Genomic DNA, 27,708 nt, shown 5'->3' on the forward strand with positions numbered 1-27,708 from the left:
AAACCACTTTTCAGGGATTTTTCCAAGGGTTTATCCATTTTTATTTACATCTTGCTGTTGGCATTTTTACAACAGCATTTTGATTTCTATAGGCCAGGTGATGACTGTTTCTTGTGCCAGGTCACATAGATAACACATATTGCCACGTGGTACCGCGATGATGACTCTCCCATTTACACCAAACAGCGGCCTCAACGGGAAGCGTCATGAAAAGGTTTTTTTGAATAACCATCTGAGGCAAATGTGAGTCAATTCCCATTGACTTCCAAGGTAAAATGCCGACAACCCAAAAAATATTTTACTACCTGGTACTCTGTTGCTAATTTCCCCATCCACAACAATTGTATGGTCTTGGTATTGCCAAGATGGCGACGGCCAGAGACGCCACACTGAGCTTCAAAACTGAAACCTATGTTTAACATTGCCCAGTGACTAACTCGCCCTCAATTCAGGATTTGTACATCAAATACATAACGGGGAGGTGACATGATGGCACGCATTCCCTCCCAAGGTATAACCTCCGTAATGGATAGCTAATCTAGATTTTTGAGCGATATCAAGTCACAATAAATTGGATAAATACATTTCAAATTCAGACTCTGTAAGAAGAAAACAATTTAAACAAAGTAAAGGGAAAGTAATTAAACATGCTTAAACTAGTATCCCAGAGTTGCTATTGGTAAACACACGCTATCCAAAGTTGGTGAAGTCCGGTATCTCTCACTGTTGACTTCAGTCCATGTTAGGGCAAATGGATGATAGATTTGGAATTATATTTAGAAAGCGGATGCCTCAGACCCGGAGACCGGAGACAAGACAGCTATACATCACATGTTGGATGCCTCAGAGGAGGGTCTAACCCATTTACGCTGACCTTATTTAGCTGGGGTTGCGCTTGGCGTCTGGTTGGTATTGGAGCAGTTTTCGTTATGAGGTGGGAGATTCGTCCCGCTGGATCTTTGCATTGTGGTCGAAAGTGAAGCAGAAACGGGTCAGAACTGGTTCACTGCTGACCCAGCTAAGGATCCATTTTTAAAAGAAACAGGGCTCATGCAACAAAAATCAATGCAAAATCTGCAGATTGGAAAGAATGTGAAACCTCTCGACCAATCAGTTAGTTGATGCATCTTTTAGTTGTTCCTAAAGTGTTTTTGTGTGTGTGTCTGTGTCAGGCTGCATCCTGCTGGGGATGGCTGCTGCCATCAAGGAGTGTCATTGCTATGGGGTGGGGGTGTCTGGTCTGGTCTAGGTGGGTGCTACATGTCTAAGTAACATCCACACCAATGAATGCCAGGTCCAAAAGTTTCCCAGCAGAACACTGAATTGTCACAAGATGCTCGATTTTTTACTTCCCCTGTCACTGGTCATAATGGTGTGGCTGACTGGTGTAATCACAATGTGGTTTAGTGTGCTAGCATGCTAGCATGCAAGTTTTTAGTAGTAGTGGACAAATCCAAATTTCCACCAAATGACAAAAAAAACAAGCACTGAGCCATTCCATGTAAAGCCAATTCATACAGTTTACAGTCAACTTGGTGAACCAAAGGAACACTTTGTTGTTGTATAAGGGAATAATCAGCAGGGATGCAGCCACTATGATTGAAAAGCAGTCACTATGAATCGGTTGCCGTAATCAGAACAACCGCCCATCCAGCCTGTGATGAGTATGGATTTTTTTTTTTGAGGTCCTAAGTAGCTGTTTTGATTCCTCTGTCCATCAGCACAACAAACACAAAGCACAAAAAACATTGATTAAATTAGCAATCCCCATTGCCCACTGCCATCGCTTCTTCATGTATGTCGTTTAAACGTCACATCCTCGCCCTTGACTCAGTTGTCTACCTGACGTCAGTATCTCTTCTTTCAAACTGTCTTATTGTGTTGATGAGATTGTAATTATGCATTACAAGAATTAGACTATATATAGAATGAGCTTTCCAACACTGAAGAAGTCTGCGAAGAGTCAAAGCTGTCACATTATTATTAGTAGCGTAAAACAGCACATGCACAAAAATACACGTAACCAATGGTGGAAGTTCAGCATCTCAGAAAGACTATACCTTCAGGATGCACATTTCTGGAGCAGAGAACACAGGTTTTCACTGTCTATTGCTTTCTAGAGCCAAGGTACAAGCTACCCTCTCAACACTGCGTTAACAACTCCAGTTGCAGGACAATACAATTATGATAAGAAAAGCCTTTATGAATCTCCAAGGGAGAATTTCTTTTAAATTTTAGATGGGATCAGGACTCAGATCAGCCGATACTGAATATTAAAAGATTGGTATCGGGTCGGGGATCAAAACAACTTGATCGGGACATCCCTAGTTAGCTTCTCTTTTTATTCTTATTCTGTGCACTGATTCATAATGAGTGTATACCGAACAGAAAGTACGAGTTTCTATCCCAGACCGAAACCTTTCCTCCAAGAGGAATTCCCTGCCAGGAGGCTATAATGTCCTTACTGAGTAACTCGGTGTACCAACACTGTAGATTTATCCAAGTGAATAATGTAATATAGACAGTGTCGCTGTATCTCTGTCAGACCAACCGCAGTCTTATGTTAGTGTAGATCTGGGTCACTACCCCCAAGTGTTTGCGACCGCTTTCATTAAACATTAACCGTGTCTAAGTATATTTCCGTGTCTCTGCCTCTTGAAACCATAGATGAGTTCCAAATGGAGGGGAAACAAGATACAAGTCTGTTGATATATTGTCTTCCCTCTGCTGTTGTTGCAGCGTTTAACAGAAGCTTTTGCTCTTTCAGACTGAGTAGATTCTGTCCAAGTTAAGGAAGGATCACGGGATTTAGGCTCGTACAGATAGTGCAGGTTGGCAGGTACAAGGAATGTGATGTAAACAGGGGGAAACAAAAGGAGAACATGTGCTCAAACGGTATAAAGAAAAGGATTCTCACCGAGGTCACATATTGTATGTCCCGGCACAGTTTCGTCTCCCGGGGAAAGTCGGCAAGATCCAGGAAGTTGTCCACCACCACCTGGCCGATCAAATCATGGCGAGAGAACCTGTCAAAGTCGTAGACGCTGAAGTGAAGCTTTCGGTTTGTCAGCTCGGCGTACGCCACGGGAAAGAGAAACACCTCATCAAACACGGGGTTGAGTGTCTTGCGGTGCACCTTGGTCTGGTGCTTGGTTTTGCGGTCGGGCAGCAGGTAGATCTTGACGTAAGGGTCAGAGGTCCCTGAGAAGTCCTTGGCAGGAAGGTCCTGGGCCTTGTGGATCTTCACGATCAGCTGCTCCAGGTCAAAGTCAAACTTCAGGATGAAGTGGAGGCGCCCGCAGCTGTCGCTTCGGCGTCCGTCTTCTGCGTCCACCGAGCGCTGCTTGTAGAGCTCGGGTTTGATTCGGCCCAAACCAGACAGAGACTCCTGGCGCTGGAACTGAGCAGGGTTGAAGTCTGGATTGGACAAATTCATCTGACGACGGATGGAGTTGTGCCTGAAACAGTGGTTTTATTTTAAGACATATCGTTAAAGCATTTTATTAAACCTGACTGTAGAAGCAACTGAGTTCACTAACAGATGCTGTACATGCTGTCTACTTGATAGAGAGGTCTCTGTGTGTCCATCTGTGTCTTACACACTAAAAGTTGGACAGTAGTTTAGTCATTAACGTGTACCAACCGTACAGACGACGTCGGCTCAGTAATCTGCCTCTGAACCCTGTCCCGGGCCAGAGTATGAACCTGGTTCTTCTCCACTTTGGCCTGGGCCTCCAGTGGGATGTCAGGCGATGTGTGGCTTATCTTTAGGGCCGACTCCGGGACAGCCACAGCCGAGGGGGGCCCTGAAGGTTCCTTCACGCAGCCGTCCTCGCTGTACTCCCTCTCCTCCCCGTCCACCTGCACAGCAGCACACATCAGTGTTTACTGTGAAGCCTGGTACAGAGATATTAACTCGGGAATGCAAATTCAGACTGACTTGAGGCCAGGCCTTTAAAGGGTTTTTTACAACCTGGACCTTATTTCTGGGATAAAAACTATCATTTACTCACCCATATAACTTTGGTGTCATTTGGAGTCGTTCGGAAGATATTTAGATACGCGTATATCCATATAGTGGGAGTGAATGGGGCACCGAAACGCAGCCTCTAAATAACGCATTATCTGCCACGAAACTCGTTCATTTCACCCGTTGAGTCCGGAGTCACCTGTTATCATCATCCAGGGTCTGTAGATTGACCTACTAACCTCTGAGGTCGTGGACGACGACTTTGTTCATGATGGACGTCCTTACCGTTTCGAGCCAGAGTATACGGATGAGGAGCTCGTTGAAAGGAGAATGTGGAGACAGAGAGAGGAACAGCTGGCCAAAGAACAACAAACCGCTGCACATCCGTGCATAGATAACAGGTAACTCTGGACTCAATAGGGAATAACACTAGCATATCATAATAAAATATTGGTGAAATGAACAAGTTTCGCGGCAGATAATGCGTTATTTAGAAGCTGCATTTCGGTGCCCCAGTCACTCCCACTACATGGATATACGATTGACTCCAAATGACACCAAAGTTATATGGGTGAGTAATCGATCATATTTTATGCCAGAAATAAGGTCCAGGTTGCAAAAAAAATGATAATTCCCCTTTAATGGTAGAGGACTTGTTTAATGAGATTTGACTTACTAATTTGAAATTCCAATATTGCATCTTTGCAACATGGCTCGTTCCTACAATATACCAGCTACACATCTTGAATACAAATGCAGCTGTATGGACTGCCGCTGAATAAAACACATATGACATGACATGACATGACATGAAGAGAATTATGTTCTCTAACTTTTTCTTTACTTCTTGAACTCTTGCTATAACTGTGAGGTCGCCAGAATTCTAAATTATTTGCCGTTGATTTAAACACCCACATGGTCACTGGTGGTCAACAACAGTGAGTTTAAATAATGCAGGTTGCCCGTGGTTGGTTGCATCGGCCACCGGGGGCAGCAAACTCGCCTCGAGCAACTGAACAGAAGAGCAAGTTGCTTTTCTCACAGATTCATTCCACACAATTGTTCTCTCATTACAGGGTAAGGTTGATTTGGCTGATAACAAATTCATGTTTATGGAGAGGATTTAGTGGATTTGTTTTTTTGCTTATTATTCTCATGTATTATTATTCTCATGTATTATTCCTTTTCATTACAAGCTTTGCAAAGCATCTCAAACAAACAAAAAAAAAGAAAGACAAATTAGTTTTTAATCTTTACTTTGTGTCTGGCATGTTGGATTCATGATCAGACTGTAGATTTAGAACGACAAGCTTTTAACAAGGTGTGTTTTTACCTCGTGACCAATCAAAGTCTAAACCTGAATCCGAACAGTGCATATAGGCTAAATATTACCAGAGGCTTCCTGTTTATACAGCAGCTCTGTTTCGTTTAAATTCATCAGCTGCATGCCCGAAGCTCCAAAACATTATACACGTTCTTTGCTAAAAGCCCTGCACACCCACACAGGTGTTTTCAGTCTGACGGATTAGACAGTTAGTCAGGTTAAAGTTGGGTGGAGCAGAGAAAGTGTCACACGTCTCAGTAAACCAGTCAGAATGATATATCAACACATACAGGGGAGTAGGGGAAATGTCAATCAAACCAATTCGACAGACGCCCACACAGTCCTCAGTGGAAGTCTGAGCATAAGGCAGAATAAGTGAAAACACCTGTGTGGGTGGCGTGTGTGTCATGATACTGAATTCTACACTTTTTTGCTTTTTCTGTTAGTTTGCCACGAGTTTCAGTTTTATTTAATTTGGATTTTCATGTTTTACTTTGCAGCACTGATGCCTCACGGCAAGAAGGTTCTGGGTTCTAACCCGTCGGCCGACTGGGGCCTTTCTGTGTGGAGTTTGCATGTTCTCCCTGTGTCTGTGTGGGTTCTCTCCAGGTTCTCCAGCTTCCTCCCACCGTCCAAAGACATGCTGGTTAGGTTCATTGGTGATTCTAAATTGGCCGTAGGTGTGAGTGTGAATGGTTGTCTGTCTCTCTGTGTTAGCCCTGTGATAGACTGGAGACCTGTCCAGGGTGGACCCGCCTCTCGCCCAGTCACAGCTAGGATAGGCTCCAGCAATTCTTGTCCTGGCGTCTTTCTGTTGGTTTTACTTCCCTTGTGTTTTCTTAATCGTGTGATTGTTTGCTCCGCCCTCGTTGGTTTCACCTGTGTCTCGAACATTGCATAGGCAACGATCAGGCATAACATTATCCTAATTGTGCAGGTCTCCCTTGTGGTGACTCATCAGAGAATGGACATGGGCCTTCTGAGGGTGTCCTGTGGTGTCTGGCAACAAATTGCTGTTAGTGGGGGGGCCTTTGAGGGGAGGGGCCTCTGTGGATCATCCCACAGATACTTGATCAGTTTGGGATCTAGTGAATTTGGAGGCCAGGTCAACACCTTGTGCTGTTCTTCATATGTTTGTTTTTTTTTTTAGTAGTTCCTAAAGTGTTTTTGTGTGTGTCCTTGTTTCAGTTACCATGAAACTGTAACACATTGGGTTGGAATCCATGCACATACCAATACTTCCACGATTCATGATGCACCTCCTCCTCCCACTTACCTCTGTAAGGACGGGTTGTTGGTCCCCTCCCATGAAGTGCGCCCCCTTGAGGACATCTGGGAGGAACCGGCCACTCAGCGGCACCCAGCACAGCTTCCATGTGACAAAGAGGGAGACGCTGAAGAGCGCCAGACCACAGGTGGTCACCAGCAGGGACAACAGGCTCACCGAGACATCTGGAAAAGACAGAGACGGTTTGATGATTTCTCAGCTGGCACAGACAAGACTAGCTGCCCTCGGAGGACAGTCTACCCCCAGAAACGTAATAACCACATTCAGAGCTCTGCACAGGAAAAGAAGACTGATCAAGACTGACGAGTGAGATCGAATTGGCTGATTACGAATTCATATCCACGGGATGTTTTGCAGAATTATTTTTGCTTGCCAATCGTTTGCTTTTCATGTAATTTTCATTTTCATTACAAAAAAACATCTGAAATGAAAAAGAGAGAAACAAATAAGTTTTTTTATCTTAATTTCCGACACACAGTCAACACTGATATGACAGATTCACAATCATACTGTAGCATACTGTAAAGTCCGCGAGATCTTTGACAAGGAAAAAAGGTGTTTTAAACAGCATAGCAGTTATTATTTATAAATCACATATTATTTATTGCCCTCATGGCTTTACAGTTGAGGATATTAGTGACTGTGTGAGTGGGTATCTTTCATGGTTTTTAGTCTTTTGCACTGTTCAAATGACAATAAAGCATTCAGATATATTCCCATTCATTTTCTATACATGGTAACTGCATGTGATCAGAAACAATAGAACCACAATCTGCATGTGCAGACCTTTAAATTCAAAGTGCTCCTATGCTGAAACCCTGCTGGAGCTCTAAATGCTATTTTAGATACAGAGTATTTCTGAACACATGGAAACAATGTCAATAAATTAAATTATGTAGTGAAAAGAGGTCTGCTGCAACTAACAAAAAATCAGTTTAAAGTTTAACTGGTGAAAATAGGATAGGTTGCCGTGTCACTGTGTAAATAAAGCATTAAAAAGTTGATGCCAGCTCAACTTTGATAAGCAGTGTGCGCCATAGCTGCAGCATTGCCAGATCAGGTGGTTGTTTTTGCAGTTTGGGATCATTTCTGTGGTTTTTCTAATTATTTTTTAATGCAGATTTAAAATGATCCCAAAGTGCATTTACTCCTTGAAAGGTTTGCTTGTGCAAATAGGCCTCCATAGACAGGCCTATCTACATGGCATCATCAAACCTAGTAGCTGGATGTGAGTAGCTGTGGTGGTTGGCTGCTGCGGTTCGTCGCTGTACGGCTTCTGTGCTTTGACTGCAGAGCTGTTTTATGGTAGGCTATGCTAGAGTAACCAGTCTGGGTGGTTAAAGTACTAAACAATACATCAGTCTAATGTTCTGAGTGGTTTTTGAACGGCTTTTGTGTGGGAAGCCGTTAATTGTGGCAGCATTGCACGACAAGTGTCAGGTGTCAGTTTACGATTCGTGTCACTGTCTTCCAGTGACAACGACTTTCAGGTTGTTGCTCTGTTGTGACAAGTGTGAACACAGCATGAGCTTTAAATTGTACTGCAAAAAAAAAATAAAAAATTAAAGAGACAAATCTTTAATCCATTTACATCAGTACGGGAAGAACTATGCATGAGATTAATATCATATATACTAAAAGCTTTGAAAGGTTGCATTTTAAAAGTCTTAACTTCTGTGTCGTTCATGAACGAACCGAATCCATTGACTGACTCTTTAAAACGAGACGCAGTTGGGAGCCGTTATTCCTTTTAATTTTATTTTATTTTATTTATTTGCTGTGTTTCACGCAGTTCCACGCAGAAGCTCACGCTTTGCAGCATCTGTCTATCTAGGACATACAGACTCAGATATCCCACCAAGAGACTACGTATCGATGGGATGTCTAAGTTTGAACGATTGTGATCCAAATCCTATCTGAATCATAAATAAATATGAAAATGATCCGGTCTTTAGAACTAAATTCTTGCCTCTCGTCTCTAATGACCATGATGGCGGTTCCTTTGCGGTGCATTCATGTTCGGCTTCATTGTTTTAGTCAAACGCGTCAATGTTTTCAGCATTCAGCAAGACAACAAAACTCAAACATGAGGCTAAAGCAACAAAGAGGATTTCGGGCTATAAAAGCCGCAATACCTTCATGTGAAGGTGACTGCACTAAAGGCCTGTGAGATGATCTAAGACCTCAGGAAGCGATTGGCTGCAAATAAGATTCTACAGACTGTCAAATGAGATGATTTAGTTTGTTCACTTTGTTTTTAAACTTATTTTAAACAGAATAAATGAAAGGAATTATGATATGATCTCGCATGAGAGACGAATGTGCTAAAGTCTTTCATTTTTCTTTCAGATTTAAACCGATTCTCAGTTTTTTCTTTTTACAGTTGTAATCCACATCCTCTGCCGTTTGATGTCTTTACTTCTTCTTCTTTAATTGACCTGGTTTGTTGGACTCTCTAATTTGTAGTTGTATGAACATTTTCCTAAACTCTTTTTTTTGTTTGTTTTATTCACTTCTTTATCCATCTGCATCTACGATATATTCACCCCTGGACTCCAGGAACGATTGACAGACATTTGAGACCATTGGACAAGAGTGTAGTTTTCCATTAGCGGAGGAGAGTTATTCCCCTCTTTGACTTCTAGGAGGTAATAGTCAGACAGAAAGCGCTCGTTGATGCTTCTTCCTCGTGAAGCGTCTTATCACAAACTCCTCTAAAAGCTCGGCTCAGACTGTCTGCTGAGGTGAGGGAGGACTGCGCTCTCTGGCTTTTCTTCTTTGCTGCTCGTCATTTTGAATCAGACTCAGACAGAATTTATGTCTGCCTTTTTGAGCATTCTTGCTCAGTACAATGCCCTGCAGACTCCACAATACACTGAGCATCTACACTGATCAGGCATAACATTATGACCACCTTCCTAATATTGTGTAGGTCTCCCTTGTGGAGACTCATCAGCGAATGGACATGGGCCTTCTGAGGGTGTCCTCACAACACAATGTTGTTAGTGGTGGGCTTTGAGGGGAGGGGCCTCTGAGGATCATCCCACAGACACTTGATCAGTTTGGGATCTGGTGAATTTGGAGGCCAGGTCAACACCTTGTGCTGTTCTTCATGTTTGTTTTTTAGTTGTTCCTAAAGTGTTTTTGTGTGTGTGTCTGTGTCAGGCTGCATCCTGCTGGGGATGGCTGCTGCCATCAAGGAGAGTCATTGCTATGGGGTGGGGGTGCCTGGTCTGGTCTAGGTGGGTGCTACATGTCTAAGTAACATCCACACCAATTAATGCCAGGTCCAAATGTTTCCCAGCAGAACACTGAACTGTCACAATTTGGTCAATGTTATTTACTTCTCCTGTCAGTGGTCATAATGTTTTGCCTAATGGTTGAAGCCAAGTGTTCTTGTTCCAAAGGTCTCCATCTTGGCAGTGTCTGACTTCAATTAACTCCTAGCTAATTCAAAAACGAGCTAAGGAGGTGAAGTGTGAGAGGACATGAAGTGGGGGGGTCACATCCACAGCTATCAACCTGTGATGGCATCCACCTGTCCCCCAAAGCTGCCACAGCTTTTAGATAAGTTGCCGTTCATTCAGTACATGAGAGAGATTGTTTTCTTCTGAGAATGAGCATGTTGATGTAGACCTGGTCTGATCGATAATCCATTTATCTCTGGTCATAAACAGCATTTCTTTTTTTCTTTTTTTTCCTTTTTCAGTGTTTCTCTTCCAATCAAACTCGAGAGCTTCTCGTGTGAGTGAGAAGCACTCAGACCAGGGTGAGTGGAGATAATTTGTGGATGCCATTAGAGCTCAGTTCAGAAAATCATCTTTTTTTTCTCAGACGCTGCTGTGAAAAGAACTATGACAACTACAAAAGATTTGAAATTCAACTGTGTGTTTCCTCTCTGTCTCACAGATGTGTACATACCACATAAAACAATGACACTCAACAGACAAACTGATGAGTGCACTTTTATAAGCTCTTGTCAAATATTCACACAACACACACAAAGTAAAAAAATTTTTTAAACACCTTTATGTGATATAACCAAAATTATTAAATGCAATCTATAATATAAAATCATTCTTACATAAAAAGACATATTCGTATTACTATGACCACTATGACATGACATATTGCGCCAAAGGTGAAGAGATGATTTGATCGCATCCAACAACTCTCTGCATCTAATCATCACTTTCAACTTAATGATACGCCACGAAGAGACCACCTTTATCGAGTCAAGGTACAGATTGATGTAATTAAGTGGCACAAGATGAAGAGATTATATAGTGGTGATGAGTATCCATAGCAACAACATCACTGGCTCCTGCAACGGAGCAGGTGGCCGTGAATGTAGTGGTGCTCACGGGTTCATTTTGATCAACCGTTTCAGTCACGTGTCCCTTCGCGCTGCACTTTCTCCACCCTGTGACTGGCCTCACACGTGTGTTTTGAAAAATTTGCAGAAAAGTTGGTGTATTTCAATGGGGGCAGAAAAGTTGATGTATTTTAATGGGGGCAGAGACCATGAAATATCCATGAAGTCCAGAGTGTTGTAGTGATGTTAGGTGGAAAAACATTTGGCGACGCCAACTGGCCAGGTACCAGGTAATCTCAACTTTGAGGTGGCAACCAAAAGGAGTTACGGACACAGTTGACTGGCAATTCCTCAATTCAAAATTTCCATTACTACATGGAAACTCCGTCCACAACTTTAGGTTCCTACAACCAAATTCACCAAGCCGACACTGAGCCTGGAGTGTCGGGTGGGCCGAGACGGAGCAGCATCATTGATGGTGTTTCCTTTTCAAATAGAGAGCGGTGGGGTGGCAAATTAACAAAAGGGTTACCTATGGTTACCTTTCCTCGATGTGTTCCATCTCTATGAATATAAAAAACTTTCAGTTTGAAACCAATCACAGCTCGTGCGGTCTACGTCGCTGCAATGCCTCATTTCTGGGGAAGTGCACGTCAGTTATGCTATGTTAAGGTCTACGTAGGGTCTATGTATGCTCTGCGCTGTCACCGTCAAATTGACGCAGGAGTCTAAACCACCTATAAGTCTTTCTGTCCTGCTGTTCAAGATGTGATGTTTACCTCAGAAATATGTTGAGATGTCTTAGGGGAAGTGGTTCATTTAAGGCAGGTAAATAGTCCTGATATAAAGTTGTACATTCATAGTCATCTCACTGTTCTTAAATCCAAAATGACTCTGCTTTTAGCTCAGTTTTGGTCTCTACCAACAAAGAATGATCAGTAAAAATACCTCACCAGAACAACCAGCACTGATCTGGAACCACATTATTGTCTAGTTTTATACATCACATGAACGATTTGAATGGACCACAGCAAATAGATAAATTGACATATATTTGGCAAAACTTAAAAGGTGGGATTATGTTGGTCGAAGCGCTGCATTGTCAGCTCATCAGAATTAGAGCACAGTCAGCAGTCAGATTTGAAATGAGGCAGGTAGAACAGAGTCCTCTTCGATGGGCACCAGCTGGGATTCATTTTTCTCAGCCTTTATTAACATTGTTTCCATTCAAGGCTAACCACTTTCCTTTCAACCCCTTGTAATATTTGTCAGAAAATGTATGTATTGAAAGCACAGTTGCTTCTTCTTTGAACATTTTTGCCTTTTTAAAACGACTAAAACAGCTCAGACATTCCCAGCGGTTTCATTCAATTACCTTTTTGTCTGAGCCCTTTCTAAAGCCACAGGGTTTCTCCGCTTTATACGTCCTCTCGCAGGGTGCAATCAAGGCCTAAACTCTATACAGCCGGTGGCAATTAATTGGATTCAGGAGCTCCATTAATCAGTAAGCTCACTCGTCACTAAAGGAAGTCGACAATTATAATTAAAAAAAAAAAGGTCAGAGAGGTTTTGATTAGTATAATTGTCTGTGGCGCCGTTGGTTGTGTTTTTTTTAATGCGACGATGAGTGACGATACAAAGATTCTAATACCAACAGGGATTTAAGTCGTGCCTTAAATCAAAGTGGAAGTGGTCTGAAGCTGAAATGTCTATTGCTAATCTCTCCGTTAATTTGTGGGTTACAAATTTTCATTAAGGAAAATACTCTGGGAATTTATCAACACCAAGTTTATGAACTTCAGACTTGCGTACTTAGTAGTTTGGACTTGACAAGTTTGACTCTGGAGGACGAATGATGCTCACTGTGGGATTGGAAAAGCACTGGACTTGATGACGCCCGCAAAATGCATTCTGGGATACAAAGCTACCCCGAGTTCTCACAAGTTACCTCCTGATACTTCCTCAATAAAATGTTTTTTGGACTGTACTTGATCAGTGATGGATGTTGCTCCACAAGAACACAAGTGCAGACATGGACGCATACTGATAAATGCCCTCAGATGCACAACTAGCCTAGATTCTGTGTTTTCCTTTCCACATGGGAGTTGGACTCTCCTGGATGATTGGATGATTAGAAACGTTTGTCATTTCTGATTTTGTCAACATCTATTTGAAACCAGGGCCTCCTGCTTCGAAGATCTTTGTGTGGAGACACCAGGCTCGGAATGGCAATCTGGTTGATCTGGCAAACCCTGGATTGGTTGACCCACACCAGTCTACGTGAAAATAAATATGGGAATACTAATTTGACCTGCTGGTTGTGGGATATTTAATGCAGGAGTGCCACATCTGACTTACTGGTTCTGCATGGTCTTAAAACCAGGCTTGAGTTGGGTTGCATAGACTGTATAAAGATGGACAGTTCCTCTAAAGTGAAGCCAAAGTTAGTTTTCATTGATGGTTTCTGTCATTTTAGGTAGTTAATATGATGTTTGTCAGTTTGACCAATGCAAGGAAGTGGGGACGCATTGTCCATATTTATATACAGTCTATGGTTTGCTCCAGAGGACAAGTGGTTACAGAAAATTAATGAATGAATGTTTTAGGAAAACTAATCCCATAGTATTTTTTGTTGGTCCTTTGTTGAAGCACTTTGTTACTTTATTTCTGAAAGGTGCTGTGGAAATTAATCTTCTTCTAAAATAAATAAGTGAGACACAATCCTGTCAACCAGCTGCTTCTCAGAAAACCTCTGATTAAAACAACACATTTCAGATTTGCCACCAGAGAATCAGATTGTCATTGTCCGACGGTGTGGATGGATCGTCCTAATAGAAGCCTTGGCAGAGGCGTTCTCCTGCCTCGGAAGCAAATCAAGCTTCAAACCCCAAAGTGAGCAGACACACAGATGGCTGCTTTTATTGATTTGGACTAAAGCTCCCTTTGATGGCATTGTGTAAATCAACAACACGCTCTAGGCTGGCTTGATTATCCAGAAAGGCTTACTTGTATTGAACCTCAGAATAGAAGGCAACTGAGGCAGAAAGGCAGGCTGCAGCACTGACTATGAAACTTAAATGCCGCCGCCTGTTCCACATGTTTAATTTAACATTTGTGTTATTTTGACATGAACCTGCCCTCACGCACTCTCAGATCAGAGCTACCTCATTCTTATTTCCCAGGAATTACTCGGCAGACATTTGTTTGTGTCCTTCTGAATGTCTTCAGGTGTAGAACTAAAATACTAAAAGAAAATCACGCTCCCTCTCAGAGTCATGACAGAATTCACACGCCTGCTTCTTCTTGTATATATGTGACGAGTGAACACTTTTGATGTCTGCCGAAATTCAGAAATCTGTTCGGAAAACCTTATAACTGAAGATTTCACTATTCTGATATTTTATATTCCGTCAGTATTTTAAAAGGACCATCTCAAACATTTTTATTGAATTAACACAGCGTTAAAAGAACCTATGGACCACTTGGGCTTATTAGGGCTGTCAATAGATTCAAATATTTAATTGCGATTAATCGCGCGATTAATGCATTGAAAAAAATAACAGTTTGAAAAAAATTAACTGTTTTAAATGTACTTTGGAAGATTTTTTTTTAAGTTAAGTTACTACTCTTATGAAGCCAAATGTATGTTATCATAACAATCCAAAACAAATGAATATACTCTGCAGAACATTGTTCTCCAGGCGTCTTGGTTGCAGTTTATTCAGCTGCTTGAGCTGATGGTAACTCAGTTCACATAAGGTGATAATAAGAGAGCTTGTGTGCAAGTAAAAAAAGAAATAAAACTGTGGTGTCAAAAGGAGTTTGTGTTAACATGTTAATATGAATACATTTGATAGCCAATAGGTTTGGAGATTGCTGCTAATGCAAACAGAACATTTCCTGCTGCTACAGCTTCGAAAGCAGTTAAATGTCAAAACAGAAACTAACTTTCATACTCGCAGGAAATCCACTGTCTTTGTCAGTGAGCTTATCGCTATTGTTTGCCAAGAACAACAACGCCCATTATAATGTTCCAGGGACTAACAGAACCAGAAGGAGCAGCTGCAGTGGGCTAGTAGATGAAGAGCTGCAGGTCCGTACATTGTGTCCTGCTGTTAACAGTCTCATTGTGTGTGCAGCATTAAATCAAGTCATATCTGCTCACAGAATGATGGAAAATGACCTGTCTGACTTCTTCAGTAAAAACAACAATAGTTTGTTTTGCAGCAATATTAAACCACTTCAAGCAGAACTGTAATCCTTCCAGTTTAATGTTATTAATTGATGTCTATGTATTTTTGATTACAGTTAACAGATGAACTGCTAGCGGTTAGTTTCATGCTCCAGTATGAAAACAAATATAGTATTTCCAAGGGAAAATTTATACAAGACACAACAGGCCAACATATATAAATACATGTCATAAGAATGTAAAGAAATTAAATTGATTTTAAACTCAAAACTGTTTTTACTTTGTTGCCTTAAGATAAATGCTAATATTAATGTGCTAGCAGTAACATGGCATGGTAATTTACCGAAGTCTTTAATTGCTGTTAGTAGTTGTTTGTTAGGTGAGGACGTCACTAAAATCACAACTATTCTTCCTGAATGAAACGTGGAAATCTGCAAAAAAAAAAGATGCATGTACGGATTTTAATACAGACAACAGCTGAACTTCCATCACTGGAAGATTTAACAAAATGAGCATTTTTAGAGACACTTTTTTTTTCAGAATGAAATTAAATTTAATTTCCTGTGACCAAACTTGCTTGAGCAATGAAATTAACTACCTTTGGAGATGTGAAAGAGACCCACAAAAGGCTCCGTCTCATTGCACACAAGCCTTGTCTGCTCGGGCTTTATACGACTCTCGGCTGGGAGTAAAATCAATTGTGTTTTAAAGTTTTGTGAGTGTGACTAACAGGCTGTACAACTCCAAAAAAAAGAAAAAAAAGAAAAAACGATTGCCAGACGATGAAATAAAACCGTTACTTTAACTGTGAAGTCTCCTCTGTGCTTTATGGAGCTCAGCATCACCTTCGAGGGTTGACTCCCGTCACCAATTATTGAAACACTTTTTATATCCACAGGTGATATTGATGAGGAGGACTGTCCCCCTGCAGCAGCTCTCCTAACAGGAGACACATTAATTTAGACACCAGCGCCCGAACCGCGTCTTTTTCTTTGCTGACATCCCTCAACAAGTTTGTTTTAAGCTTCACGTCATAAATCACGACCTCCACCTCCCTCTGCGAAGTTGTTTTTTCTTTACCTGTTTTCCTAGTTTGATGTTAGCGGCGACAACTGTGCAATCAGAGTCTTTAATGGGATGAGGCTTACCATGTATGGTTGATTTAAAGGGTGTGCTTTTGTAAATTGGACTTGTAGGGCACAATCACAGCCACATTCCTCCTGATGGCACACAGCTGTGGATGTGCACGTTTGATGAATACCAATTTTCTTTTCATTTTTTAAATTTTTTTTTACAGATTATGAGCTCTATCTGGGCACGCTGTGATGAATGAGGAGCTTAAAATTACTTCCTTAGACCTGTGTGGAGTCAAAGGACATTTGACACCAATAAAAACCAGAAGATCTCTGAAAATGTAATTTGAGTCGGTGGTCTGGAACGGAAAATGAGGCCACGAAGCTCCACCTGAGGGCTGGAATATATTTTCTTTGTGATTTTGGTTGTGTTTCCTGAAACTGGAGAAGTTTGGAGGCAAAGAAGAACATTTTGCCACAACTTCGTTAGTCTTTATTTTATGCAGAATCTAAACTCTGCTGTGCTCATCTGTAAACCTGTGGGCCAAGCCACAAGGGAACAAGGCAACGTGGATTTAATAGCCTGTCCTGTGAAAGCCAAACACCCCCATAAACCACCCAGACCTTCCCACCCTTCCTCTGCCTTTGGCTCCACTGCTACCTAAAATTACAGATGAACACTCATGATTCATGCCCTGCAGTCTGGTTTCATGTAAAACCACAGCCCTCCTCTTATTGTGTATTATTAACTCTATACATCATAAAGAGATAACCATGAGCATTACACTACCCGACATCGGCTGTCAGCTATTTTATTGTTGGTTTTATTTTTTATTATTTCAGTGCAGGAATACCTCTGCGGTTCCAGGCATCAGTGCTGATGAGTGGATTCAACGTCCCTACCCCTCTGAAGGAGCTCCATAATGGGCCCGTCGCACCTTCTGTTTAGTGCCCGAGCAGACACAAAATAACCTGCAATTTAACGACTACACTGAGGCAAACATCACAGGGTGGGTGACTATAACTACTGTTCCATCCTACACATAACACTGTATGTCTTCATTTATAAATCACATAGTTGCTCGCAAAGGTAGAAGGCACTGCTAGCTGCACAGCGATGGCGATGGTACGCCTTTGGTTCTGGTTCTCATTGTAGCATGCTAAACTGAAACGTGGCTAATCAGGTTAACTTCTGCACATAGTTTCTTTGAGACTATGGCATGTGGTTAGAGAAGGGACCACAAGGTCACTGGTTCGATCTCTGTAAACTGCACCCTAGACACCCTGCATGGCAGGGAACATGTTCCTTGTATGCATGTGCAAGAAGCCTAGAATTGTCAACAGTCCTTCAAAGGTCCTTCCTCGGCCCTTTCCCAGAATGATATCGCCATGACTGCAAACACTTCCTCTGCAGCATGTGTTGCAGTCATTGATTGGTATGGTTGCATTGATTCATCCCACCACCACCGAAACGGTTTAATACCACAAAAGCAACAAAAGATGCTTTTCGTTCAACACAATTGCATAACGTGTGTGCACAGTGTAGGAAACTATGAGTTTTTCATTCAAGTCTCTTATGTGCATATATACAGTATATATATCCCTCTATAAATATAATCCACAGTAGACTGTCTGGGACTCAAATTTTTGTACACTCTACTTTTCAAAAAGTAACATTTACAACGTTTAAAACATAACTTCATTCTAATCCTACATTTGTGTAATTGATTTTGAACAGGTGATAATTGGGCTTTGGCTGTTTTAGCCAACACATCACACCGACACATCATTAGCGTTACACTGTCTGCACCATTATCTTTACAAGAGGAATACTTGGATGGGTGGCAACGCATTGTCAAGAAACCCAACAAGTCCAGTTTACCTCATTTTAGCTTTGTTTTTTGGAGTTGTTTATATGCTAGATGTGCCGAATGTACACAAAATTGATATTTCAGCATTTCATATAGCTTAGAGAGTGCCTTCTAACTCATTACATCAGAAAACGCCAGATTTTTAGAGAGAAAAAGCTGATTTGTTTGTTTGTTTTTGTCAGATATCAGCACAATGGTGTTAGCATTTAGTTCAAGGCAGCGCAGCACTCAGCGTCACACTGTCGTTTTGTTGTATTTTGCAGCCTTCAAGTAAAAATTCATGGCTCTAACGTGGGAGGTCGTATACACATAATGCTTAACATTCAAGTCCTAACGTCAGCTGTAGGTCTGGAGAACGCCGCTGCTAGGCAACTGTTAGCGTCAACAGGGTGCCGTTCACATGGACTCCTGCCTTGAACAAGGTAAACACCACATATGAGGACACGGTCTGTCCTTTTGTTGAGGGAATGTGTGTTGATGAAGATGGTTTATCCCCAGTTTATCCCCATATACCAACTTGAGGACACGGTCTGTCCTTTTGTTGAGGGAATGTGTGTTGATGAAGATGGTTTATCCCCAGTTTATCCCCATATACCAACTTGAGCACAGCGAAACTATCTCCAGCTTATCCATTCAGATTTAGCCATGATTTCAATCAGCCAATCACGTCACAGCGGTCTCCTCTGCTGTCATTGCAGTTGTTGCGATCCTCCTCCACCCTGTTCACCTCCAGTCTTTATATCTAGTGCCCAGGTCGAGTTGATCAGTCCATTTCTCATTACGTCCATACCTTCAGCATTTTCTGCTTCTCATCACCACGACCAACACTGTCTAGACCCAGGGTTATTCATTAATTTTCTATATTCATTGTCTGTTAACTTAACAAGCATGTCTTTGGACGGTGGGAGGAAGCCGGAGTACCCAGAGAGAACCCACACAGACACAGGGAGAACATGCCAACTCCACACAGAAAGGCCCCAGTCGGCCGATGGATTCAAACCCAGAACCTTCTTACTGTGAGACATCAGTGCTAACCATCACACCACTGTTCCACCCGACCCAGGGTTATCTTATCCTAAACAGAGTCTTAACTTCACTCCTTCAATTATGATAATCTACAGATTAGTTATAATCACCAAATACTCTCATATTTCTCTTATTAAATCAAATCTGAAGGAAGACGTTCCTGATTGAACCCATCCATACCAAGAGCACATTCCTGGAAAACATACCACTTAATGTCCACAGGATGAACTGCAACCTTCAGGTTAACAGGATTATTGCGAGCAGATTAAGCCGATGATTATGGCCGATTTATCGTTTTCTGCCCAGCGTAATGCCTGCTGTTGTCAGGGAGGAAGCCTCAGCCCCGAGACATCTCATTAACTCTTCCATGTACACTAGAACTTCCTCTGGGGAGCTCAGCACTGAGAACAGCTCAATAAGGTGATGTTTCCCAGTCAGCAGTGGGTCAATAAGACAATATGTGAGGTGAAAGGGCATGGGAGTGTTGGTCTGAGGGGAGGAGTGGGGATAATATCGCGGAAACAACTTTTAGATGACGATAGAGGAACACGCAGTGGGAGAGAAGAGCGATTAACTTTATTAGGCTCATTCAAGAGATTCGCCAGAGGCTCAAAGATTTCTAAACCAAATATCCAATAATGTTATGTTGCCTGGCAACAATACCTCGAAAAATGCAATCAAGGGTGTAATGAAACCTAACCCATTCCTCCCAACGTTTAATCAATCCCTCATCACAGAGGCCAGCAAATGAAAGTCATTTCAAACTCTTCAGATGAACACGGTTCCCATGATTATGATCTGTATCAGTCCCTTCTGGTTTAAAGGGTGGGAATATGAAACAAATCGTTTTTCTATTCAGACGCGGACATTGCTGTCGGACACCAAAACAAACTTGTCGAAATAGGAACGCCATGAGCTACGAGTATGTGGCACCCCCACCCCATAGCAATGACACTCCTTGATGGCAGCAGCCCTCCCCAGCAGGATGCAGCCTGACACAGACACACACACAAAACCACTTTAGGAACAACTCAAAAAAAATATGAAGAACAGCACAAGGTGTTGACCTGGCCTCCAAATTCACTAGATCCCAAACTGATCAAGTATCTGTGGGATGATCCACAGAGGACCCTCTCCTTAAAGGATCACCCACTAACAACATTCTGTTACCAGACACCACAGGACACCCTCAGAAGGTCCATGTCCATTCTCTGATGAGTCACAGCTGTTTTAGTTGTGTCTCAGTCTATATTAGGAAAGTTGTCATAATGTATGCCTGATCAGGGTATATACCAGCCGTTAGCCAGATTGCATTTGTATGTTTTTGTTGTCCAGTTGCATGTTTTCTAATTGTCAGTAATCCTTGTTATCAGCTCCGTCTTCCTGCACATGTCACATCTTTCCTATTGTCTCATACTCCGTCGTCCTAATACGTGATACAAAATAAGACGCAGTCGAGGCAGAAGCAATAGCTCATTTCAGAACTGGTGCATCGAGCCACGAGGCGGTGAATGAAAAGTAAAACGTGTTATAAACGATATTTGTTTTTTTTATAAAAATAAAATCACAGCGCCACACTAAGAACTGCACAAAAGCTAAAGAACCCCCACACACATTCATTCAGCAGACACCCCTCATACAGGAGGTACACCTAAAGGAGTACACTGTATTTGAAAGTCCTCGTCCACATATGAAGCGATTCCACTGGTCATCCATCGTTTTGTAGCTGACAGTTGGTCTCTAGGGGACATTCCAGGCTCCAGTTGCCTAGGTAACACTCTGGTATATTCCCCACACCACACCAAGCAGAACATACAAATATTAGAAGTGTATGAATGGAGCTACCTGCACCATGGGTTCACTGAACCCTCCAAGTCCGCTATCAGCACGGTGATAGGAACTAAAGTTGTGGAAGGTGTTTCTTTGTGGTCAACTCTGGGTGTTTATCAATACTAAGTGGGCAAATTAAGTACTCGGTTTTTCGTAGTTTGGACAAGTGCAATTCAGAAAAACGGACTCTGGAGTACGAAAGGACAGTCCTTCTGAAACTGGAACATCAATGTGCTTTGTGCAATATCTGGCTGCCCCAAGTCTACTCAAGTTACCTCCCGATGCATCATTGATAAAACGGGTGGGGCAAGAACACAACTGAGCATTTGGACCGACATGGACAGATGCATACTTTGAATTGGAACAGTACTCAGGCAGCGACTGATTAGGTTTTACAAGAACACAAGTTCATCGCTCCATCCGAGTTCACCCGACGTACCAAGCATGCTATCAGCATGGTGTAGTTGGTGGTAGGAAAGTCAACTAATATACGTTGACTAGTCAATGGCATTACTCATAAAAACACAGTAGAAAGTAATGCTTTTCAACAATGCAATCTATATTCTTGACCTGAATACATATTGTAGCGTCTCACACAAGTTGACTGAAACACCGTCAGCCTGACATTTCTGATATGCAGCTCTAGCTCGGCAAACTCTCAGCATAACTTCCATCTCTGGCATGGTGCATTCACTGACATCAAGGACAAACTCTGGTGAACGCTGGGTGTTTGAAGTTTGATTCTGAAGTACACATCCAGTTACTTGGACCATACTTGATGAAATGTGTACTTTGAACTGGAATGGTACAACTGATGACATAACACAAAAAGTTGAGGTTAGTACGCGCCCACTTTCCATTACCAAAGGTATTTCCTCCAATTATCGCTACAACTCATTGAATTTCATAAACACTCCATGGTCTCTTGTCCCCACACTGCTGCTAGTCTCCTCCGATGTGCATACCCCTTAAGGTTGTTTGCAGTCTGAATCAGCGTCACCCAGCCGCCTCAGCTCCAGCCATGCTCCACATCTTTGCCCATTACTTAATTAGTTGGGATTGCGGTGAAGTCAGGCGCTGCCAAAATGGCAGCAGCTGTCACCGCCCACACTGAGCTACGCGTGACGTGATGGAAGGTTTATACATCATCATCCTTACATACCGTAGATGGAGTCACAGAACAATTTCATAATTTGCTCATCATTATCCTGAATGAAGCTGCAATGGAACCTGGAGATAATCTGCCATTTTTGATTTAGTACGACGAATTACCTTCCTTCACAGATTGGTGGTGGCTAAAGGTTTAGCGAGTCTGCAGCTTAACGCAGCACTCAGAATATACACATTAGCAGTGCATTTATTTGGTTGAGAAGCACTGAGGGAGCGTCACTGGAAACCACCTGGAGGAAAGACTGGCGTAAATGGAGCTCCTTTTGCATGACATTACAATATTTTTGCATTCCATATCACTAGCAGAAACCTGGAGAGACTTGGCCGCTTGTTTTTCTCAAATCTGTACAATCACTGACCTAAATCTACCTTTGTGTATGAAACTATACATATTGAACCATAAAATATACTTTAAATTTTTCAAATATCCTTGTATTCCTTCAGTTTTGTGGGTAGGAAGGAGCATTTTTCTTTTTCTTTTGAGACAAATGTGGGCGAGGAAAAGGTTTTTGTGATTGCATCTCCAATCTAGCACGCACAGCTGGTGCCATCACGGCGGTCCAGCGAGGAGCCGGCTGCACACTTAAAAATAGAGGTACAAGAGGGGTACAGCTTTAAACTAAAATGTGTGATTGTCTCAGAAACAGGCACACGACTGGCCCTCGAGAGCACACGGGTGGTTTGATCCAAAGTAGTTCATGATTTTATGAGGCTTTTATTGCAGAGCGGCTTTGCTCAATTCAGAACACAAATACAGAGCTGGGTTGATTCAGGCACATTAACATTATCATTGTGGATTTTTCAGTGTTTGTCGTGCTCTTAGGCAGGAGGTAAAATATGTGTATCACACCTGAGCTGAAAATGTTTTGAAGCTGAGTATGGAACGTTTATCAATGTTATCGAGTTCGATTCCAAAGTCAGACTCTGGAGGACGTGAGGGTGCAAGCATTGTCTCCTAAGAATTCTATTGTTTGTCTTTGAACTGACTCTCGTTCTTGCTCTGTTGGCACTGGTCGTCTACTGTGTCTGCACTGTTTGGACTGTTTTGTATTGTCTGCATAAGCTTCCAAACGTGCACTTTATGCTCAGTCCCTTGTATCGTATTGTGTCTTCATGCAGCTCCACGGTCCTGAAGGAACGTCCTCTCTGCACCTGCTATATATGGCTGAAATGACAAACAAAACCTCTTTGACCTTTGAGGTAGTTGATTCTGGAACTGGAACAGCAGCGTACGTGATGCATTCGAGATACATACTGGGATACCTGCCTGTACCACGTACACACACGATACTTCCCAGTGCATCCTCTATAAAATGGTATTTGGACCGTACTTGTTCAGTACTTTGAACTGGAACAGCACTTGTGCAGCGACTGATGAGGTTTCACAAGTCCACAAGAACAAGAATGCGCACTGATAAACAACCACGGTGTCTCTCTGGCCGTCGCCATCTTGGCGCAGCCTGATTTCACCCAACTCCCTGATAATCTCAACAGGTCATTTATACTTCACGAGAAAGTCAAGTGCTGAACTCTGGAGAGGTCCTCATAGGCCCCTCCCACTGCAGCAAACATCACACGTGCAAAGCATTGTGAGAGATGCCGTTCATTCAGCATGCATCCACACACAGTACGCCGATCTCCACCCAGGAGGGATTAGCGGCCACACTGCAAAGATTAGCATCTGGGAGCTAACAGAGAGGCCACTAGCATTTCTGCTTTTCCACATTAACCACTGCAGTTTCTGACCAATCACAGAATAATTGCCGGACACCACACGAGAAAAAAGTTCTGCCCGGTTGATGTGTCGAGAACAAGCTGCAAGAACAAACTTCTCGCTTCTGACGTAGTATGTAACAGCTGTTAGGACACCCAACAGCATCTCAGAGCAGCCCCTCCTTTAATTGTGCATAACTTCAGGCCTTGATATACTTTTAACACAGATGGCTTATAAAAGATTATCCTCCTCCAGTTGTCATGAATGGATAAATTGGTTTTAGAGATCTAATCAGGTTTCTGTACCACGGTGTAAACATGTTTATTTCTGCTGTAAAGTTGGACATCTTGACTCACTCTTGCAGTCAGCCTCTAGTGGTCATTTCCAGCACTGTAGTTTCTGGCATAGCTTCTCTTTCCTGTCCAACAATCGTCAGTACATCCACAGTCTGCCATGAACTTAAAATGACAATCCATAACTAAGCGTGAGTTGTATAATGTTCATCTTATGGATGGGGAGGAAAGGAACGGACTTCTCCTGCCGCACTGTTATTAATGTATGATGCCGTCTCTGAGGCATTGTGTTTTCAAGGTGTTCTTATGAATTCTCTCATGAATGCAATATCTTAGAAATGCCTTAAGGGATTTTATTTATTATTATTATTATTATTATTATTATCTGGCTCATACGTTTCCTCTGACTCAAGGGTGAACCAATTAGATCTTGGTGGTCAAAGGTTATGATGTCAGAAAACACATTTTTTGCCATAACTCAGAATTGATTTAATCATTTATTCAATTATGAGGAGTCCGCGCACTTCCCCCCAGTGCTTTTTCTGATGTTGAGATTCAAGGGATTGCCGTTGCAGCTTGTGATGAAACAGTCCTAGGTACTTGAAGGTTGATGAAGGCTTACAGAACATCCACCATCCACTTGTTTGGTCCCTGCCGACGAGGCCTTCTCAAAACTATAAAAACTGCAGAGAAACTGTGAAACTCCCAGAACTTCCGAGCGCATCTGAGAGCACAGAGCTCCAGCCTTTCCCAAACAACTGGCTCCAAGGTCCAGTTGTTTGCTGTGGCTCAAACTGGGAGCGCGTGCATTTGCGGCGGCCTAATACGAGGAGGAAGTGGGTCACTGGTCCTCAGGGGAGCCAATCTGGTAGCGTGAACTTCCTCTCCGTCGTACATGTTTAATGGTGGTAACATGTTTAAAGGCTGCGGCTATTCACAAAAAAACAAACAAAAAAAAATGTGTACATGTACACAACATACACTAATGAGGAGGAGAAAGTTAATATAACCAAACAGCTTTCATCACATGCTCGCACTATACTGAATATTTATTTTATCACAGTAAAAAAGAGATGACTTTGTGAAATCCTACTAAAATAAATGTTTCCTCTATTTAGGCACCGTCCCTTGCAAGTACCTCTGCAGTATTCGTGCAGGCCTTCCTTTGCTTTGACATATCCATGCATACATGTACAGTACAGCTGGAGCCCTATTAAAGTTTCAGCTAGTGCAGGGCTGCCAGTCAAAAATAACTGATTTAGACCGCTGATCTTTCCCTGGATCTGCCGGGGCCGTGTCTGCACAAAGCTGAGAGTTAAGCATGGGGAATATCGGGGCGGGGCTCTCTCTCTCTCTCTCTCTCTCTCTTTCTCTCTCACGTCCTCTCTCTACTCCGCCAGAGTAAAACAGAAATCAAACCCGTTCAGTCTTAACGAGGAGCATGGACCAGCACACACAAACATGTGAAAAATGCTTTGTGGACTTTTTGCTGGCACCAAAATGCGAGCAACAAGTTCAGAGCTCTCAAGCGTTCTCTTGCATTGAATCGGGGGGACGCGGTGAGCAGAGCAACTTTATTTGCTGAAATGAGCTTTTTCTTCTCTTCTCGGAGCAGCTGAGGGTTTTGGCCTTCAGTCAGCTTAACCAGCGACAACATAGGAAGCAGGAATGAGATGACTAAGCTCCCTCACATGTCACGGTGTCACACAGGAGATGACATGACATCTCTCTGCAGGGCACAGCCATCTAACTGCTTCTGCACTGATAAAATGTGGACTTTGGATGATCAGAAGAAAAAGGAAAGGTGGAGAATCAAAAAGAGAAAAGGTGAACAGTGAACAGTGAATGCTCTGCACTTATGTAATGGTTTCCTCCTTGTCTAGTGGCGTTCAAAGCGTTTTACAGTGGTGGCAGGGCTGCCCGGGCAAGGTGGTCACTTTCCTTCAGGAACAACTTTGAGTTCGGGGTCTTGAACAAAGACACTTTGACACCAGCTGAGCCGCAGTCACTTAAAAACACCCATATTATATAATTATATTACAGTTGCATTTAAGTAATCAATATTTAAACTCATCCACTGTGTGTGGAGGTCATTGTTTATATCCTGTTCACCTTATGGACACCAGTGAGTCAAGATAAAAATCTTTTTTTTTTTTTCTACTAGAGAGCTCTTTGGACTTTTGGACTGGATCATTTAATCTCTGCATCTTTTTCTCTTTTTTAAAGATGTGTCATGACCTAATCGGATGCACCCACTGCTTTAAACTTACTATTCAGACATTTAGAATAATTCTTTTCTTTTTTCCTGCCCGATGGACACACTTGTTTGTGGAACAAGTCTGGTACAAGTTACATCAGCCTCAGCCTCAGTCTGCTGGTCTGGATGAACAAGACGTAAAAATCCTGATCTTAAGTATTGTTGCACCCCTGCTTCAGTCTGCATAAAGAAACTCACCTTTTAAAGCAAAGATTTCTTAAATCTATAAATGAATGTTTCAGTTATCGGGTCAAAATGAATAAATTAATGCTAAAGCTTGAGAGGGGGTGTTTGGTTTATACTCTAGATTCCACATCTCTGAGCGTTTCTCTTAAATTCATAATGATAAAGTTTCAAAGAAACTGTTTTTCCTCTGGTGGTTGTGCATCACAGCTGCAGAGTAAAAAGGCTTCACGCCTGTTTGGGGGATTAGAGTCTGCTCAGGGCTTTTCTAAAAAATTAAAATTCGTCTAAATCATCCCTCAAAACACAACCCAACTACTCATTTATGTTAGACTCTTCTGTGCAGCCTCTGCTTTGAACTCTCAGAAAGAATTAAGACATGCGGATCCTGACCTGAGTCCGTGTACCGCGGTCTGGCCAGGCCCCTGAAGTAGTAGATGAAATCCAGGCAGTTGTCGTCCTGGACCTCTCCCTTGGAGCAGAGGTCGGAGAGCAGTTCCAGCGCCTTTCGACAAATCTCATCCTCTCTTTCTGCAATCATTGCCCTCCAGCATCCTTCTGACTGGTCGGCGACTCCGGCTGATCCTCCACCACTCACTCACACACTCACTCAGTCAGTCAGACACTCAGTCAGTCACACGCAGCCTCCACCAGCGCGAAGACGCACCAGAAGCGCCGCGGCTACACCCCTGGATAGCTCCGGACCAGTGCGCTCGAACAGCGCGTCCGCGAAATCCACCGAAACACGACCTGACCCGAGTTTTCTTTTCTTTTTTCAGATTTTTAAATGAAAGCAGAAGGTTTAAGTGGAGATGAGAGAAGTTTTAATTAGCTTTAAAAAAAAAAAATCCTCACTCGCACGGTTTTGTTGCTCAGCAGTGAAATAACAGCTCCAAAGCTGCGCGCAGCTCTCGCTCTTCTCCTCCTCCTCCTCCTCCTCTTCCTCCTCTTCCTCCCCTTTCCTCTTTCTCCTCCTGTTCTCCCCTCCTCTGTCTCCTGCTCCGCGTTGCTGCCGAATCACCAGCGAGTCTCCAGGCTTCAGCAGCGCCAGGCGAGGTCCTTGAATGAATGAATGCTCGGCTTTCAGTTATTTCTCAGTGCGCTGGGATGCACAGACAGACAGGAAGTTCTGCCTCCTTCAGCTTCAGCATCCCCCTCCTACACCTCCTCCACCTCCTCCACCTCCACCCATCCCTCTATCT

The 27,708-nt window shown here is 42.6% G+C and overlaps 1 protein-coding gene across 1 annotated transcript in view; it reads right to left on the bottom strand.

Moving 5' to 3' along the window:
- syt9b (synaptotagmin IXb) overlaps positions 1 to 27,047 on the bottom strand; it is a gene marked incomplete at both ends in the record, with an annotated part of 44,724 nt that extends 17,677 nt beyond the window's left edge. Inside the window, 4 exons of the mRNA XM_084554594.1 lie at positions 2,918 to 3,458; positions 3,644 to 3,861; positions 6,571 to 6,746; positions 26,900 to 27,047. Of these exons, the coding sequence (XP_084410720.1) occupies positions 2,918 to 3,458; positions 3,644 to 3,861; positions 6,571 to 6,746; positions 26,900 to 27,047 (1,083 nt within the window). The remainder of the gene's footprint in view (positions 1 to 2,917; positions 3,459 to 3,643; positions 3,862 to 6,570; positions 6,747 to 26,899) is intronic.
- Positions 27,048 to 27,708: the final 661 nt, after the last annotated feature.

Source organism: Chelon labrosus (genome assembly GCF_963514085.1).
Source record: "Chelon labrosus genome assembly, chromosome: 11".
Lineage (NCBI taxonomy): Eukaryota > Metazoa > Chordata > Actinopteri > Mugiliformes > Mugilidae > Chelon > Chelon labrosus.